Here is an 18,525-nt window from a genome sequence, read left to right on the forward strand (position 1 = left end):
TCATTTTCAACTAATGTTCATGAATAGGATAAATATAAAGATTTTTCATTTATATATTTATTTTAGTTGACTTAAATCGACCGTCACACGGTGGGCTGGATGGCTCGAAAAGAGCATTTTTTCAGAAAATCATTTATTGAAAAATGCTATCCGAAAGATAATTATATAAGGAACAATAAATGTGGTATACATTTTTTCCAAATAAGGCATATTGACAGCAGAAAAAAAAGTCTTTTTTTTTGTATGGGACCCAACAATAGGTATCTTGTTTCTCTGAAACTATTAGAGGTCCCATCTTCTACCTTTCAAGACTTTGTTTTTCTACTTTTATAGAGTAGGAAACGATAAGCAGATTTTTTATACAGGTGCTGGTTCTTTTTAGTCCAGTAAAAACTCCACACATTTTTGATTTTTTTGTTTATGTGTTTTTTGGGATTCCACATTATTTTTCGATAGTTAAAAGTAAAAATGATAACACATCACATAATGGATGTAACGTTTATATACAGTTAACATTTTTATTTTACATTCTTAATATATGTACTTAATAAAGAAATTATGGTCTGATTTGTTATTGATTTGCATTGTTGAAATTTCCCGCTAAATTACAGCAAGTAGAATTTACATCTTTTAATTATTAATCTATGGCTGATGTTATTATTTGTCGATGTTTCATTTTCTCAAGCACTCTGTTTTGTCACAAAAACTTCTGTCTGACTATAATTCTCTTCCGCCCACCTGGTAACCCTAGAAAATGGTACGATGCAATTCGGTTTGATCGTGTGTAAACGCTTTAAGTGTGACACTGGATAGGAATTTACTGAACGCTTCTGAAGACACGAAAAAGTTCAATCTGGCAACACGAAATTGACGTTTTACATCTCTCCTTGCGCACTTGCGCTTTCTTGTAAAAACGATTTTATTACGTTTTAGGAAGGCGTATCAAAATGACTTCCGTTGTGAGGGCCGGGCACTTGGCTCCGTATTTCAAATCCACTTCCCAAGTGGTTTCAAACGGCCTGAGACCACTGGTCGCAGTTCCAGTGTCCAACGAAAAGATAGTGGCACAACCTCTACCCAAAGCCTCGACTGTGCAATCTTTGCATGGATCCCTGCCTATCCAGGGCCTGAAGGTCAAGGCTGGCGCGAAAGGTAAGCCTTATGTTTCTATAAGTTTGTGTTTTCGCTCATTTTGCGCAGGTGATTCTAATGAAAAATTATATTACATAACACTTGTCAATTTCAGTGCCAACTCAAGTACGATTTGCGCACACCGATATTGCGTACCCCGATTTTTCCGCTTACCGTCGCAAGGAAACTCAGGATCCTACGTCGCAGGCCAAGGAGACTGCTGATGGACGTCAATCTTTCACATACCTTATGGCTGGAGGTTAGTATTCAGCTTATATTACTGTTTCATAACAATGTACAGTTAAAGTACTCTTTTTGCAAGAAATAAGTGATTCCCTAAGTATTATGTCAAGGATTTATGTCATTAACACACTAAATGTCATTAATACACTATAAATAAAATATGACAAACTGTCCTTGAGCTGTAATGGAAAGGTACTTACAAACCCTACAATAGCAACATAACATTCCTTAGCCTTTTGTACATATATAACAAACATACATGTTTTGTACCAAATCCAACCTAACCAAATCAAGTGAATTTTATTTAAGGAATAAAGGATCATAAATTAATTACTTATCTGGAAAAGTTAAGCAAAAATTAAATGCTCCAAAAGTATCATGACCACCATACCATTCTCGACTAGCTTAACAAAACAAAAAGAGATGGCTTTATATCTTAACATGAATTCCAACATCCAACCAAAATTACATTTTAATATTTATTTATTTTTATTAACTATTTTTACAGGCAATATAACGGTAATAAAATCATGCTAAGAAACTGACTAGTATTTGTGTCATTATTAGTTTCCGAGTTACAGGAAGTGCATTGCAGGTCGAGTTCCTGTTTTTTTTTATTAGAATAGAATAAAATAGAATACAATCATTTATTTGCAAGAATATGTAGGTACAAGGTGTTACATTAAATATTGTCACAGTATTCAGCCAAAACAGCATGCAAATGTTAAAATGTACTTATAATCTTATTATTCTAACCCCTATATATTAATATGACTTATCCATATATTTCTCTACTGAATAAAAACGAATGAAGCTTAAAGCATTTTTATCACATCTGTGTTTTTCCATACTTTTGCCTCTCAATTGTTCCGATTTTGTGGTTTGCGGAAAGTGACTTGAGACTATGCATCTAAAATGTAGACACAATTTATTAGGTGTATATCAGTAGATAATATATGACATTTTGCCGATAATTTTAGTAACAATACTACGTTTTGGGTCTGAACTTGAGACCTTATGCCTAAAATATTCAACATGTTGAGTGTAAGTAAGTCAAAATACGACATTATGCCTCTCTTTTAGTGTTCAATTGGGAGAAATCAAAAAGTTGGATCTAATCTATTTAGCATAAATACTGCCTTTTAAACAGTACAAATAAAAAAATACTCCAACATTTTCACTTATCCAAAATAGAAGGTGAAGAGACCTTTCTCAATAAAAAAAAAGAATGGTATTTCTAGCCCACATAGTTTATGAAATAATGGCAAAGTGTCAATTTTGTTTTGTCTCTCCTGAAAAATGAACTTTTTTCACATCCAACCATAGAACACGAACTTAGAGATATAATCTCTATTTGGAAAAGTATTTGAAGGTGGCAGATGCTTTCAGCGCCTTGTTTCATCTGCTACCATTGATTTTCATTGAACATAGAATATATATCTAGATTCTTTTTAAATTTAAACATAATATGTGTATGTTGTGTAAATCCAAGTCAATTAAGCCATTAGGATGGTATTCCATCTGTCCAATATCCTGGTCCAATGTGTATTTGCGTTTCACATTTTGCTTAATGAGAGAGTGAGACACAATGCACATTTGACAAAGCAATTGGACAGGTCGAATACCACCTTTAGCTACACATACCATTAGTTCCTGGGCTCAAATCCGGATAAGAACATTTATTTATGGAGATCTTTTATATAAGTATGTCTATCATCACCAAGTGCATATAGTATTTGCTTAGTTTGGGTCAGGTAGTTCTAAGTAATCGAAATTTGACAGAGAAGCCGAGAACACCAGTTCCCATCAACCTTTTTCAATTAATTTGCTAGCCTGAGTCAGTATAGTTACATCTAGGGCACTAATAATTCCGAACCAATTCGGATTCGGACCGATATTCCAATACTGGAATTGAAGAGTACCAATATCAAAATATTGGAATTCCGGATTTGGAACTTTTTAGCTTTTTTAAAAACTAATAAAGAGATACAACTATATGTGCGAGTTATTGCGTTGCGAATATTTAATTAGTCTCCCTATCACTCTTCCATAGATATAAGGGCGACAGAGAGACATTAAAGTTTCGTTCGGTACGGCGCAAACAGTCGGCATCTTGGCTAGGCCCCCTGTTCATCCAATCCACATTTTATAAATATGCATTTTTCTTCCATTACAGCCGGCAGCATGGCCGGCGCCTACGCCGCCAAGTCCGTCGTGACGCAGTTCGTGTCCTCCATGGCTGCAGCTGCTGATGTACTGGCCCTGGCCAAGATCGAGATCAAGCTCTCCGAGATCCCTGAGGGCAAGTCCGTGACATTCAAGTGGAGGGGCAAGCCTCTGTTCATTCGCCACAGGTAATTTTTAGTTCCTATCATTTTTGATCATCTAAACCGGGGTTACTTTGGATCGCAGGGAAAAATTGATGATGATTTCTGAGAAATAGGGAGTTGATTTTTGAGCGTAAGCTAAATAAAAGTATTTCTCCGCATGGTTCGCAACCTTAACAGAAATACATGCTGAAAGCAATGTTTCCTTGTGGTTCAAAGTAACCCTAGTTTAACGGCACTGTTGTACCAGTCACGTTCGAAATAAAGTTCTCCAAGAGTTCTTGGCATAGCTGATAGGTTAAGTTTTCAACGTTCGCTATGACAGAAAAGTAAACACGAATTTTATTGCCTTTTAAACATGCATATATTTATGGCCGTGATTGTCTGTGGCCAAAACTGGGACCAAGCTCTCCAAAATCCCTGAAGACATGACACCTAGCAATCTGTAAAAAAAACTTCGTGGCAACTGATTGTTTCTCTGAAAAGAAAAAAATAGTCTCACAAGTTATTGGTTAGGTCAAAGATTTTCTTTGAAATTACTTGTCGTTGGATCTCGTGTTGGTGTTTTAAGTTGATTTTTTAACAACTTTTCGAAATCGACTTATTTCTCAACCGCTACTATGCATAGTCATGATACGACGAGACCATATTAGCGTTATATTCTGAGGGACTATATCGTCAGGTGGCAATCAAAAGTCTAATAATTACTACCACAAGTTTAGCGTCATAGTTACGGTTGCCATCCGTCCGGGTTTCCCCGGATTTGTATTAGTTTTGAGGGCATCCTTCATTTGTAGTCCGGGTTTAAATATTTAAAGTATTAGACCGCCCGCGACACACACACAACCTGTTTAAAAAAAAAACCTGTTGACATGTCCGGGTTCTGGACTCTAAAATTCGGGGTTTCCATGCGTCATTGTCCTTTTTCAAATTTTAGAGGCGGCAACCCTAGTCATAGTAAACCGTAGGAGGACAAGGTTGTTTTTTTGTAATAACCGAGTTTTGATTGTCACCTGGCGATATAGACGTAATCTTGTATGAAATCTAATGATGCCTAAGTTTCTTCACGTCTCTCCAAAGAAAAGGTACTCGCTACAACTGAACTCATTCCATCCCCTCCCAGGACAGCAGAAGAGATCGCCACGGAAAAGGCGGTGCCCATCGAAACCCTCCGCGACCCGCAGAGCGACGAGCAGCGCACGCAGGACCCCGGCTGGCTGGTCGTCATTGGCGTGTGCACGCACCTCGGCTGCGTGCCCGTCGCCAACGCCGGCGACTTCGGCGGCTACTACTGCCCCTGCCACGGCTCCCACTACGACGCCTCCGGGCGCATCCGCAAAGGCCCCGCGCCTTTGAACCTGGAGGTCCCGCCTCATCAGTTCGTCGATGAGGGCACTCTGGTTGTAGGTTAAGCGTATTTATTAGTTGCTTTGTCGCGTTTAACCATTAAATACACATTGAAAATGTTGCTTAAACTCCCAAGTATAAGCACAAGCTTGTGCTTTGTGCGAAATGATTAGTGACATTTTTGATATTGCATTTAAGGGTAAGTTGATAAAAACGCGGCGAGGCGGCTGTAGCAAATTTTATTTAATAAGGATAATTTATCCTAATGTTACAACAATAGAAATCAATCAATAAATGTGATGCGATCAACATTTTTATTTATTTAACTACCACCATTGCATGCTATTATGTAGCTATCGGTTGCTAACACGGTTGACTTCGGGGGCTACCACTAGGCGGTGGTAACAAAGAGAATTTGAAATAGAGATGGATTGTCAAAGTAAACTTTGTAGTCACAGTAAATTTACTGTCATCTTTCGACACATGATTTAAACTTTTAGAACGCCATTTGACTTTGATCCTTATTATTTCACTGATATGCGTTAAATTTGTTAAACTTTGCATGTAGTATTCCATCAGGCGTTTTAAATAAACGGATTGCGCAATTTACACATTACGCATACTTTGCGGACAAAAAGTTTTTGTATTTAAAACGGCATCTAATCTATCATCTAACAAAATCAATCGGGCGATATCTGGTTTTTTTTTACATTCATGTCATCAATTGACGGTCTTTCCACCACGATAAACCGGCTGACATTTTTTTTAATTCATGATAGCATCTGACAGGAGTGACAGGGTATCAGCCGGGAGGCGATGACTTACGATATATGCTCCTGGCCCGCGGTTTATTAAGGTCTTAAGATGATGCATCATACATTTTCTTTAATGTGTCTTCAACATACGTACTTTAACTTACTTGTTTCTTAAATACTATAAACCAATGAAAGTACTTTATCTAAGAACAGCTAAGAACAAACCTTATCTCAATGGAATAAAGTTCAACTTTAAGAGATAGACCTTGAAGTCAGCATTTACATTGTAGTTTTTGTGTTTTATGTTGACATTATTGTATTGTGATGCGTAATTGTTTTTTGGCGCTTGTTCAAAAACTTATAGATAGGTAGGAACTCAAGTTATGTTCAAAAACAAAATGCCAATGCGATTTGTAATTATTTTATTAGGTATCGTTTTTATTTCCTCTTTTTAATTTATATATGTTTTTAATAGTTACAATCTACGTAACATCTAATATAGACTACTACAATTTACACACATTTACAATAATCTGTAACTGGTAATTCGACTTTTGATCTCTGAGCAGTAATATTTTACACTGAATAGCAAAAGCCACATTTACACTTATGTGGGTGTAAAAAGTCTAATTGTAGTCACATAAACAGACACTAAAACAACAATTATTGTTGTTATTTTATCGTACGCGTAAGTGTAAACGCGGCTTTAGATTATAAGGAATTAGGCCTCATTTTCGTTCGACCATGCAAAGACCTCAATAAACAAAAAAACTAGATATCATGAATAAAACTAAAGTGAACTATAACATAACGGAGGGAATGTAAAACTTCGAAAGGGTTCAGCAAGTGCCGAGTGCCGTAGCTAAAGACAAGGTAGAGTACTAGAGTACTTTGTTTCATTCGACTACGAACATAACGTGCCATAGCATGGCTGACGATCTTATACAAACTTACCTCTATATAGGATTAAGTAACCGATTAGAGAACACTTAAAGAAGCTATATTTACAAGGAAATATCGAAAGTGGTTACATATTTGGCAAAATAATTTAATTTACATCTAAATAAAACTAAGACATGATAGTGGAATGAGGAAACTAAGCTTATAATTAACTTTTTACACATCAGACTTGATTATGCCGGCCCCGCAATTTTAAATTTCACTGGGATTTTCGAAAAATAACCTAAAATTCAATTTATTTAGTTGATTTTATTCAACGTAGTCAAAAAGATCTGAGCGTAGGGACCGGTCGTAGTAAATAAATAAGATGGCAAAGCGAGGAAATAAATAAGTAAATAGTAAGTTGTTTACAACAACACATAGATATTTGTTCTTCATTGGTGCGATCCTAACACTAGTATTGACGGGACGTGGAGATAAGCACAATTACAATCACCGATAATGTCTGAATTATTTAATCGATTTTATGGCACAGAAAACTGCTTCACAGACTGGATCGTATGCCATGTCTATTCTAGAAGCTTTTTGAAATAGCTAATTGCCAGTGATCCCGATATTATAATAGGTGTGATATGAAATGCCTCAACAACCCGACCAAGGTCATATCAATATAAGTCGGTCGCTAAAAGTCTTAAAAAGACTGATTTTGGTCATTAACTGACGAGATATCAGGCGGAGCATATCATACCTTAGTCATGCTCGGTGCGACGGAATGGTATCCAATCGACAGAATTACCAATATCAATACATCTATGTACACGATAAATTTCTTTATACAATAACAATCATAGCACATCATTATTTCTGAACACAGATTACGTTGTTACAATCATTTATTATAGACATTTTGAAACATCAAACATTCTATTTGGAAAAAATATGAATATAAATATTTATATTTTCTATTACAATACGTGACAAAATATGATTTAGTTTTGGAATATATCATTACATTTATTATTATATCATTAAATACATCTGGGCGAGAATATCTCTGTTGTAAATATTTAATTCGATTAAAAATGGGAAAATGAATTTGTGCGACAAATAAAATTATTAGGTATCTGTCAAAAGGTCATAGAGTATTGTCAAGAGTCATTGTCTAGTTAAAACAAATTGTTAGATCCACACAACCTCGGAAGCTCCTTATTATCTCCCTTCTGTTTCACCAACTTGACAATGACAATTGTTATATAACATTGATAATTCGCCGTAGATATATTTTTGCATTATTAAGTTCATGGTCGTCGAAGGGTAGTGTTTGAAGCAAAAATATTTGTCAGTGTCGGATAACTACTGTCAAATTGGTGAAATAGGGGTTTGGTATTATCTAAACCTAATTCTACTATAAGAACCAATTTTAGAATCAGATCTTTTTCCACTGTTTTTTGTCCGGGTTGAAATCTGGGATTAATGTCAAAAGATTTGGATTATAAAGCGTTAAATGTCATGTTTTCAAAGAAAATGAAGAAGAATGTCGAGCAAAAAAGGTCATGAAGATTTTCAATTAATATTCGCTTTCGCTTCAAAGAAAGCGATGCGATAGTTAGAATTACCCAGAATCTATATTTTAATAGCAGTTTAATTATTCAGAATGTACACTTGGTGAGCGAAACACGAGCGCTTGTCCGTTTGAAATTAAGGTTGAAGAGATTCGGTCTCGTTCACTTCTTAAAAGGTACGGTCCGAATAAAAGCAGATTTTTGCAGTAGTATTTAGGCTGAAACCGCGCTATCGTTTCAAGGGAGGCCTTTTGCGAACAAGTCCTCATCCTCACACAGTGCAAATATTGGAAACTTTGTTTTTTTTTTATTATTATTATTTAGCTAGGTAGATCAGATCGTTCAAACGCGTATGAAGTTCTTATGAAAGATCATTCCCTGAAGTCATTCGGACAAGCCTCAGCCTGGCGCACTAGCAGTCGGCCGTGTAGACGGGCGCCAGGTCCAGCGTGAGGTGGCGCAGCGCGCGGTCGCGCGAGGCGGAGCGCGAGGCGCGCGACGACTTGATGATCTGCAGCACCATGGCCTTGCAGTCGTGGCACACCGCCATCTGCACGCCGCGCAGCCGCTCGGCCGCCGTCGCGTGCGTCGTGCTGCGGCTGTAGCGGGCCCTGGGATCGGGTACGATTTCATGTTACAATTGTTTGGATACGCGGATATTTCTCTAGTGGACTGAAGTTAAATACTGTTTGGTTTAAAATTCATCGATGGCAATGGCAGCGAGGAAAAGTGAAATAACCATCGCCGTTTACAATGTTCGGCTACACGCTCTAAGAAGTTTAGGTAAGTACTGTCAAAAGAGACAAAATGATGACACATCAATAGGTATGTTAGAAAACAGTGTTTTACAGTGTACAGAGCGAATATAAAATCGAATCGAAACGGTCTAAGCTCGATAAACTAGATATTTGGCACAAACCTCCGGTCCGGCGTGTGCACGGGCAAGGTGACGGGCATGCTCTCGGGCCCCTCCACGCTGCGGCTCATGGCGGGCGGCACGGACAGCTCGGCGAAGCCCAGCGCGCTGGCGCCGCGCGAGCCGGGCGCCGAGTGCGCCGGCGCCGGCCCCGCGCGCCGCGCCGCCGCCGGGCTGCTGGGCGCGCTGCCGACGCTGTTCTGCTCGCAGCTCTGAAAAACACCAACCATCTATACTTACAAATATTATACTGCTGTTGCCAAACCGAGAAGAATATAGCTTGAATTTAGAGGCGTCATCATCGAGCAGACCCTTACCGAGTGTTCCGGCACCAGCCGACTCATGAGGCTCCTCGGGAAGGAGGGCTCGTCCTCCGGCGACGGCAGCAGCGATGGGCTGAGCAGTACTACTGGCACGTGCGCAAAGTGCTCCGTTGGTATACGCATCTGACGACAAACCAATGATAAATAAATCATCCCTTCAAGTGGCGGCCCACCACTCCCGGGTCGATGCGAAACCAGTAAACTGTCGGCTACCAGAGTGGTTAGTGAAGTTTTGCCGTATTTAGTGGCAAAATTTAACGCTTTGAAGTATATTTACGCTCTTCTAGCGGCCGAAAATAGCATACAAGGACACAGCAAGAAGAACATTAACGCTTGGTATAAAATTTGTTGCCAGGGACCGTTCATCCAGGAGGCATCAACTAGTCCGAATTTTGTCTTGATTTTAAAGATGTTGTTTTGTAAATATAATTGTATAGTAAGTAGGTCCTTTTTTATGACTTAACCTTGGAAGTTTAAGCCTAACTTAGATAATTAAATAACAATTACCTCCAATCATAACTTTGTTTTGTAGTTACCACTACTTCGTTTTAATAAGGAAACTGGAAAACTGTCACTGTTGCTGGATTTGATTAGGTATGGCAAAATGCAAAAACATTAAAATCATAGAATTGTTTTATTCGAATAGCGTATTTAATGCTGATTCTAGCGATTTATGCATAAATATATACTTTTATACATAGGTAAGCTTAAATAGTTGAATTTGTTATGGAATGTGAATATTCGCTCAATCCGCCACCACCCAAACCCAACGGGGCCCCGCCACTTGACACCTGATAAGTACGTTAGTTGACTGTATGTGTTTCTTAACTTGTCTGAATGCGGAACCCTAACCCTATTAAATTTGCCAAAATCAGTCTGATATCTAAAGCAAAAACGATCGGTACCTATTTACTCGAATACATGCGTTATACCCCGTCCGTTTACAACGTTACAACTGGACATTTAATAAACCAGGTATTTCTTCCGCATTTCAATATAAAACGGCTATTACTACAACAATAAACAAAGATTATCTCCACGGCATGCCTGTGCAACGTTCAATCCAGATGTCCTGTTGTCCTTGCTCAAATGTCACTCGTTCGTGATCTCCATTAGGTAGGAAAGTAACTTAGGCTGCGACTACTAACCTTCGAACAGCATTTCTGACAAACAGTTTTCTTACACAGCTTGCACTTCTGGCCCCACGGACCAAAAATGCCGAATCTTGTCTTCAAACATAGGAAGCATACCTGGAAGCAGAATAAATAATTGTGAGTTAAACATACAATACAATACAAATACTCTTTATTGCACACCTCAATACAGAAACAGTACAAATAATACAACACATAAAGAAGAGGTAAACAACAGGCGGTCTTATCGCTAAAAAGATCTTTTCCAGACAAACTTTAGGTAGCGGAATTAAAAAAAAATGGTTTGTCAGTAGGTGTTCCAGATGCAATAAAAGAAGTCTAGCACAGAATAAACACAAAACAAAACAATATATCATATACAAATATAAATAAAAAAGATATATAAATACATATACATACATATATTAAAATACATACATATATAATAAATGCCAGCTATAAGTATGGAAAAGGAAGCAGATAAAAGTATTACGGAGCAGGTAAAAAGTGAAGTTTAATGAGTCTCTTGAAAGAATTAGGACATTGAGCGCGCCTTAAGTCTATGTATAGGCAGAGAATTCCATAGTCGGATAGCTTGAAACGTGAGTTAAACATTGTGGTAACAAAAGAATTTATAGTTTAATTTAAAAAAAAGGAAATAAAGACAGGTTAAATACAAAATAAACTATATTTGCTTACAGTTGAAATCGTTTAAAGCCTAATGTTATTCTCACACTAGCTGTAGGTACCTATACAGTAGGTACCTATCTCTCCCACCATGGAGGTTTAAATGCAGGGCTCGATTCTACTCGCTAAATCGAGCTACTTTTACTATGGGACCAACCCCGAAATCGCGAAAAATGTTTGGTTTTCCCATAGAAAACATCTGATCAGCCAAAATGTATGAAAACGCCAAAAAAAAATTGCGGTTTCGGAGTTCATCCCATAATAAAAGTAACTTAGTGTAGCAAGTACAATCGAGTACTGCATTTAAAGCCCCATGATGGAAGACATCTGGTAGAGGTAACATTCTATGACAGGGAAAACCATTAGCAACAAATACATATTCTTCTCCAGAAGATATACTGTCACCTGTGACAGTGGATGACGCGTGAATGCATTGAGATCACGGTCACTGGAGTTGCAAAAATGCATTGCAAAAAATACAATAAATATTTTATGAATATTGCGGTAAGCCGGCCTTCATCACTCAATCATATTGTAAAACCTAAAAACATAATATTTTTTCTTGCACACAATGTCGGGGCTCGATTCTCGATTTCACCAACTTGACAATGATGCAATGACAATTCGCTGTATATGTCTATTGTCTAATGCGACAAGACGGCATATATACTGGTTCCAGATTTATGTCGGCGGCCGATCGTAAAATCAGGCCGAACGTAAAGTTCCTGTGTAATGTTTTGACGGTGGTCAGTTAGTCACATTAAACTGATATATAGGAAGAATAGGTTCGATAGGTTGGTTCAGATGCCCGAAGGGTAATTTGTCCAGAAATAGCGGGGCTCCGTCGACTCAGGGAACGAGACAATGATTTTCACGATTCACAATATGCCTTGTAATTTCATGATCTGCCTGATTTTCCGATCGGCCGCTTATACGTTGGATTAAAAGGCGTTTTTCATTGTCAGGTGACAATTGAAGTTAATAAACTAAGGGTTTTTCCCACTCCATTACATAAAAAAGTGAGATGGCTCATATTAACTTTAAGTGTACGCACCCTTCTCTTCTCCACGTCCTCTTTAACCCTGCCTTCGACAGGCAATACTTCAAGCTCCGCCTTCGTCAGAACTGATCTGATGTGGACGATCTCTTCAAGAGTCAGGGACAGTCGGTCGTCGGACATTATGGCGTCTTGCCACTGTTTCTGTTGAAAAAAAAGATCAGGTTAAGTTTGGAGACTTTGAAAGTTAGGGTTATGAAGGCAAATTGAAACACAGGTGTGTTTGAGGCTTTGCAATCAGTTATCAAGGGTTTGTACTGAAATATTCTCCATGGCACTTTTAGTGTTTAGCCATATGTACTGACTGATATTTAGTTCAACCTTGCTAATAGGTAATGAGAGCTGAGATACTATGTCATGTCAACTGACTTGTGTTTCAACTTATCCTTTTCTGTGGAGGTTATTTGAAATACTACCTACTAATTCTTGGCTACTAACTACCACACAATTATTAGATTATCTATACTTTGTTCTTTTAGCATAAGACAGAACTTCGAAGCAGTAAGACCGGCGCCGGCGCTCCACTGCTGCGCACGCTACATCCACGCCCCAAGTTTTAATACAAACCGTGGGCAAGCCCACGAAATTTTGTATAGGAATGAGGGTCGTGTACATAGCGTGCGCAGCAGTGGGGCGCCGGCCTAAGATCATGGTTTCAAATCAGGCATTTTTTTTCGGTAAAATTTTGAAGTAATTTATAAGTATGCTACGTTAAATAATTCCAATATTTACCAATGAAAGTTCTTTTTAATGCTACAAAAACGATGTATAGTAAAGTGTATCTATTATATAAATTAAATTAAAATATCGTTAACGATCCCCGCCTACTTTTATCTTCATGCATCGCCAAAGTAACACAGACTATGTACAACTATAAACTAAAATGGCAATTGGGTTTTGACTAAGCATGCTTCCTAAAGTCCGTCACTATGAATCTGCACCGACAATGTGTGGCGCGGGATTATAAATGTCGCAGCTATCTGGTTAAGTTAGCCAGCTAATTAGTCGCCTAGACCGATAGAACATCACTCAACGTTTAACGTATTGAAAGTGAGCTCTTTGAAAACCTAAAAAAAAATAAAGAAATGAAATAACATAAGTTAAAATAAATAAATTTACAATAAAATACTAACCTAACCTAATCAAATGGACCTGGGGAGCATTTTTTTTTTATAAGTTTATTTTAAGTTTAATAATACATGTAGTTTAGTATTATTGATTACTTAGTTGACTTTTTTAATTTTAAATTTTACTGTATATTGTCAATAAGTATATTATGTCCAAATTAACTAAATGACTACACGACGTTCAGCGATCTGGTTTAACGTTGAGATCAATGACTTAGCTGGTTGTTCTTCAGCCAATTAATTAGCTGGCTTATTTAACCAGGCCGACATTTATTTGACATTTATGGCGGTGCTCTCACACTCTGTTGCATATCATATCAAGTATATTAGCTTAAATGGACTCTATCTATATCTGGAATGAATACTCGCCACTTTATTAAGAATGAAATCCAATAATTTACAAGAAATGACCCTATACAGTGTGGCCTGTAACAGGAGAATATAATTAAATCGTATGTTTTAATTACTGAACTGTAACTACTGCACTTCTCAAACGATACAATTTTTGTTAAACAACTTTTAGAAACATGATGAAGACATTGAAAGGAGAGTGAATGCTGGAAATCGTGTGAATGGGGCACTCAACGCTTTTATGAGCAGCCAGAAGATGTCGCAAAAAGCACGGTTGGCTGTGCATAGAGGCGTGTTGTTGCCTACACTCATGTATGGTAGCGAAAGTTGGGTATGGCAGAAGAAACATCAGAGTCAAGTGAATGCAGTAGAAATGAGAGCGTTGAGAAGTGTGTGTGGTGTAAAATTACAAGATAGAATTAGGAACAGTGTGATAAGGGATAAGTGTGGACTGAACGAAGATGTAGTGACAAAAATTGAGAAAGGTATGTTGAGATGGTATGGACACGTGGAAAGAATGAGTGAAAGAAGGTTAACAAAGAGAGTGTATAAGGGAGAAGTAGAAGAGGGAGCTGGAAAGGGTAGACCTAGGCGGACTTTCTCTGATCAAATCGGGGAAATCCTGAAGAAAGGCCAGGTCAAGAGCACCCTAAACCGACGAGCGTGTATGAGGAATGTCATGAAAGTAAAGGAAGCGAAAGAGGTATGTCAGGATCGTAGCAAGTGGAAAGCCGTGGTCTCTGCCTACCTCTTCGGGAAATAGGCGTGATTATATGTAAGTTGTGTATGTATGTAACTTTTAGAAATTATGAAGTCTGTAGATTTTCTCTTTTTCATACAAATTTAATATTATTTTCAATGTCACGCTTTAAACATACTGAAATTCGCAATATTTTGCGTCTTAGAATAATCTTTAAAATGCAATATAATAAAAATTATTTTTACAAGAAACACAAGTTATTCTTACAAGTCGCTGAACAAATTGGTCAGTTTGAGGAGTACAGCCTACAGTTTAATTTATTGCTCCTGTTACATGTCACAGCCGGTATTATTTCCTTCGTTAATTCTTTCACCTCTATAGCATCTTGTAATTAACCAATAGCTATTATTTTAGTTGGCACCAACCAATGGCATCTTTTTATCTTCTTCACACTTAGTTAAGGCGCCTAATACTTTCTACGATTACACAATATAATGACAGTTGGCACGCCAGTGTGAGCTACAGTTAACGTTTCATGCATGGTTACCCTCGGTTTAACGCTAGCTTTTTGGAAAATAGTAATTTGAAGATTTGCTAAAAACACATTTGTTTTTAACGTGTCGTTGTTTCTCCGTAGTGTGTTTTGCTCTTGAAACTGCGAATATGTATTCGATCGTGTGGTTTTATTCTAGCATTGGACCATGTAACAATATTTATCGATCAACATACCATTGATCGATAAAAAATCAAATTAGTTGTATGCCTATAACATACGAGTAAATAGAATAAAAAATATTCTACCATAAATTAGTTTTTAAGTAAGTAAGTAAGTAAACAGTTTATTGTACGAGAAAAATAAATATTGATTATATCAGATAGAAAATAATTGTCATTAATTGTGTAGTACAAAGGCGAACTTATCCCTAAGAGGGATCTCATCCAGTTAACCTATATGTTTTTAAGTGTCATAAAAATAATAACATGTTTTTTTCTACCTTGCAATGTGACAAAGCCGTTTTTATGAATAGAAAAAAAAATGCAAAAATGTGGTTGATAAGCATGCGAATTATTATGTTAAACTATGCTTAATAAGTAAGTGTAGGTTAGCAAATTAGTACTATCTTTACTGGTGATCTTTATCTAGAATGTAGTTAGTCTAGTTACTAATGTATATGCTACTTATGAAGAGGATTGTAATATGTGTTGAATATCTACAACTTCTATTAGGAACTAAATGTACATGCAAATCTATGGTTTTACCAAGTGAATGAATCCTTTACACACATATTAACCTGATTTAAACACAAAAAACATTAAAGAATAGCGAGTAAAGAGTTTTTATTGCCATTATTATGCGATGTTAATAGTGGTATTACGTAAGACTTGAGCATTACTTCAATGCATCAATTAACTCACAATGGATCTAGAGGTTTCACCGGTCGCATTAAATTATTGATTTATTTTGTTTTCTGAATATACGTAGGTCTAGGTATACTTAGACCTACGTCACATTACGCGCTTTATTAACAAGTATATAATTCATTAATTACGAGTATGTTAAGTAATTACGACAAAAAGGAAATGTAATACATCTGTCGACCCGATGTAAGCTTGGCAATACAAGAACTGTCTGTTTTCTATAGTTACAACAACATGACATTAGCCATAGGCATACTATTATTACATCAACTTGACACAAGACATAGATTCTACCAAATCTCTCTCTGTTTTACCGACTTTTTACACATTGAAAATTCGCATGAATGTTGCTAAAGTAAGAGTGGGATATAAAGTAAGTAAGTTAAGCACGAAGAATTTCGTACATTGACCGCCTGTTTCTATCTCTATCGCACGCAAATAATTATAATTATTACTGTGCCGCTCGCACAGTGGCATTGACCGCCGACATAATGAGCGGGATAGCAATATAATCACCCGCGAGCGATAGAGATAGGAAATGGCAGAACAATGTACGAATTTCTGCGTCATCTTAATTGATTTTGCTAGTTTGTCTCTGATTCGTCTCCTAAGTTTTTCAATCGTTGTAGAACAACACTTGGTAAAACCTGAACTAGCTACAACTACTTACGTGCGCAATTTTGGGGCTGCCACTAACCGACTTGATGAGCTCGTCCTGCAGCGACGAGCGCGACCACGACAGCTCGCCGAGCTGCGCGTCGTCGCTGCTCGCTAGCGAGGCTGCGCCCGCGCATGACGCTCGGGAGCCCGGCCTGGGGATACGATAAATTGTCAAAGATAAATAAATAAATATTAAAGGACATTATTACACAAATTGACTAAGTCCCACAGTAAGCTCAATAAGGCTTGTGTTGAGGGTACTTAGACAACGATATAATATAATATATAAATATTTATAAATACTTAAATACATAGAAAACACCCATGACTCAGGAACAAATATCCATGCTCATCACACGAATAAATGCCCTTACCAGGATTTGAACCCGGGACCATCGGCTTCGTAGGCAGGGTCACTACCTCACTACCCACTAGGCCAGACCGGTCGTCAGATCCTATACCTATTAACAAAATCTCATGCTTCAATCCATAAACAAATTGATACCAACACGCGTCAGTAGTGCCAACATATAATTTACAGCTGAAATAGAGGACGCTGTACGTCGCCAATACTATTTGACATCGATTTGTCACTAATTAAAAATAGCTGTGATCAAACTGCTCAAACAAACGTTATCTTACCGAATAATCTTTAACCATCCGTATCGAAATGGGAACCCGTTGCGAGTAAATAACCGGAAAATATTTACAACTCGTCATTTTATCCAGTTAAAAGCGGTATTCTAATTTTTAGATTCTAATCTTGATTTGATACAACTCGCACGCGTAATGCGTATATTGGTCCGAGCGAGCTGCAGCAAGAGCACAAAATAACTTGTGTTTAGTCGTTTTTTCTGTGAGCGAGAGTAATGTCAAATCAAAATCTGACTTTATAAGTTCGAATGCATTATCTGGTCGATTATCATCAAATAATGTAGTCAGCTATTTAAACCGACCGCTAAAATGACCGGGGAAGTAGTTTAGAATAACTGTTTGGATGGTATTGCAAAAGTTGCACAACCTGCATACTCGTAAGTATTTATGTAGCTATTAAGCGAAAGCCTTTTACTATTCAACGTCTCTACTACTGAGGCTATTATGTTTTAATGGACCCGGTATTGCCTCTACTGCAGTTTTAACGTATTTTATACTACTTACTACTTTTAACTTACTTTGGGCAAGTTAACTTGTAAGTCGCCTTAAGAGTCACACGACCTTGCCGCTAAAAAACCGCTCCCATACAATTTATGTTACGCTCTCATTTTAAAACGACACGTTTAAATTACATTAAACTTGGCGTGAACAATTATTTAAGTTTGTGTTATACAAAGAAAATTAGAACGAATAGAAGTGACATACAAAACTTCGACTCGAATTTCTTTGTATTCTTCTTCTTTTCCTAGCCTTAATCCCATCATTTGGGGTCGGCTCTCCTAGTAATTCTTCGTCAGGACTGTCCCGGGTCGTCTGGGCTGGTATTTTTGCCTTATTTAAGTCCCTATTTATAGTGGCAATCCATGTTTGTCTGGGTCTTCCTCGCCCCGTCGACGGCGGTGGGTATATTTGCAGCACTTTCTGTGTCATGTGTTCAGGTGTAATGAGGCATTAAGTTCGGCATTCTTTGATGTGCAATAAATTATAAATAAATAAATAAATTGCATCGAAAGAAATATTACATGAAATTTTTTATGTTAATTCAGAATCTAGTTTGAAACTGAGGGCGTAACTTTAATTGTATGGCGGTGGCTACCTAGGTCCGTATGACTCTTAAACGACAAAGCCCGAATAACACGTATCCTACCTATACATTTCTACAAGTATTTGTTTTTTGCTCCGCATTTCACGCAATACATAAACCACTTTTACTTTCTGATAAATATGTAAGAG

General features: G+C 37.4%; 2 protein-coding genes across 5 annotated transcripts in view; one reads left to right on the top strand and one right to left on the bottom strand.

Annotated features, from left to right (window-relative positions):
* The first annotated feature begins 858 nt into the window (after positions 1 to 858).
* On the top strand, positions 859 to 5,357 carry LOC133518098 (cytochrome b-c1 complex subunit Rieske, mitochondrial). Its single transcript, XM_061851678.1, has 4 exons — positions 859 to 1,152; positions 1,247 to 1,390; positions 3,551 to 3,728; positions 4,825 to 5,357. The coding sequence occupies exons 1-4, from the start codon at positions 948 to 950 to the stop codon at positions 5,111 to 5,113; spliced, it is 816 nt and encodes a 271-aa protein (XP_061707662.1). The 5' UTR covers positions 859 to 947; the 3' UTR covers positions 5,114 to 5,357.
* An 851-nt stretch (positions 5,358 to 6,208) lies between these two features.
* The window catches only part of LOC133518101 (protein spire), a 265,504-nt gene continuing 253,187 nt past the window's right edge, over positions 6,209 to 18,525 (bottom strand). For 3 of the 4 annotated variants that reach the window (XM_061851682.1, XM_061851684.1, XM_061851680.1), the window contains 6 exons: positions 16,649 to 16,790; positions 12,379 to 12,525; positions 10,653 to 10,754; positions 9,499 to 9,627; positions 9,185 to 9,393; positions 6,209 to 8,876 (listed from right to left, as the gene is read on the bottom strand). In XM_061851682.1, the coding sequence (XP_061707666.1) occupies positions 8,678 to 8,876; positions 9,185 to 9,393; positions 9,499 to 9,627; positions 10,653 to 10,754; positions 12,379 to 12,525; positions 16,649 to 16,790 (928 nt within the window). In that variant the 3' untranslated portion in view covers positions 6,209 to 8,677. The remainder of the gene's footprint in view (positions 8,877 to 9,184; positions 9,394 to 9,498; positions 9,628 to 10,652; positions 10,755 to 12,378; positions 12,526 to 16,648; positions 16,791 to 18,525) is intronic. The other variant, XM_061851681.1, reaches the window with a different exon arrangement.

Source organism: Cydia pomonella, chromosome 5 (genome assembly GCF_033807575.1).
Source record: "Cydia pomonella isolate Wapato2018A chromosome 5, ilCydPomo1, whole genome shotgun sequence".
NCBI lineage: Eukaryota > Metazoa > Arthropoda > Insecta > Lepidoptera > Tortricidae > Cydia > Cydia pomonella.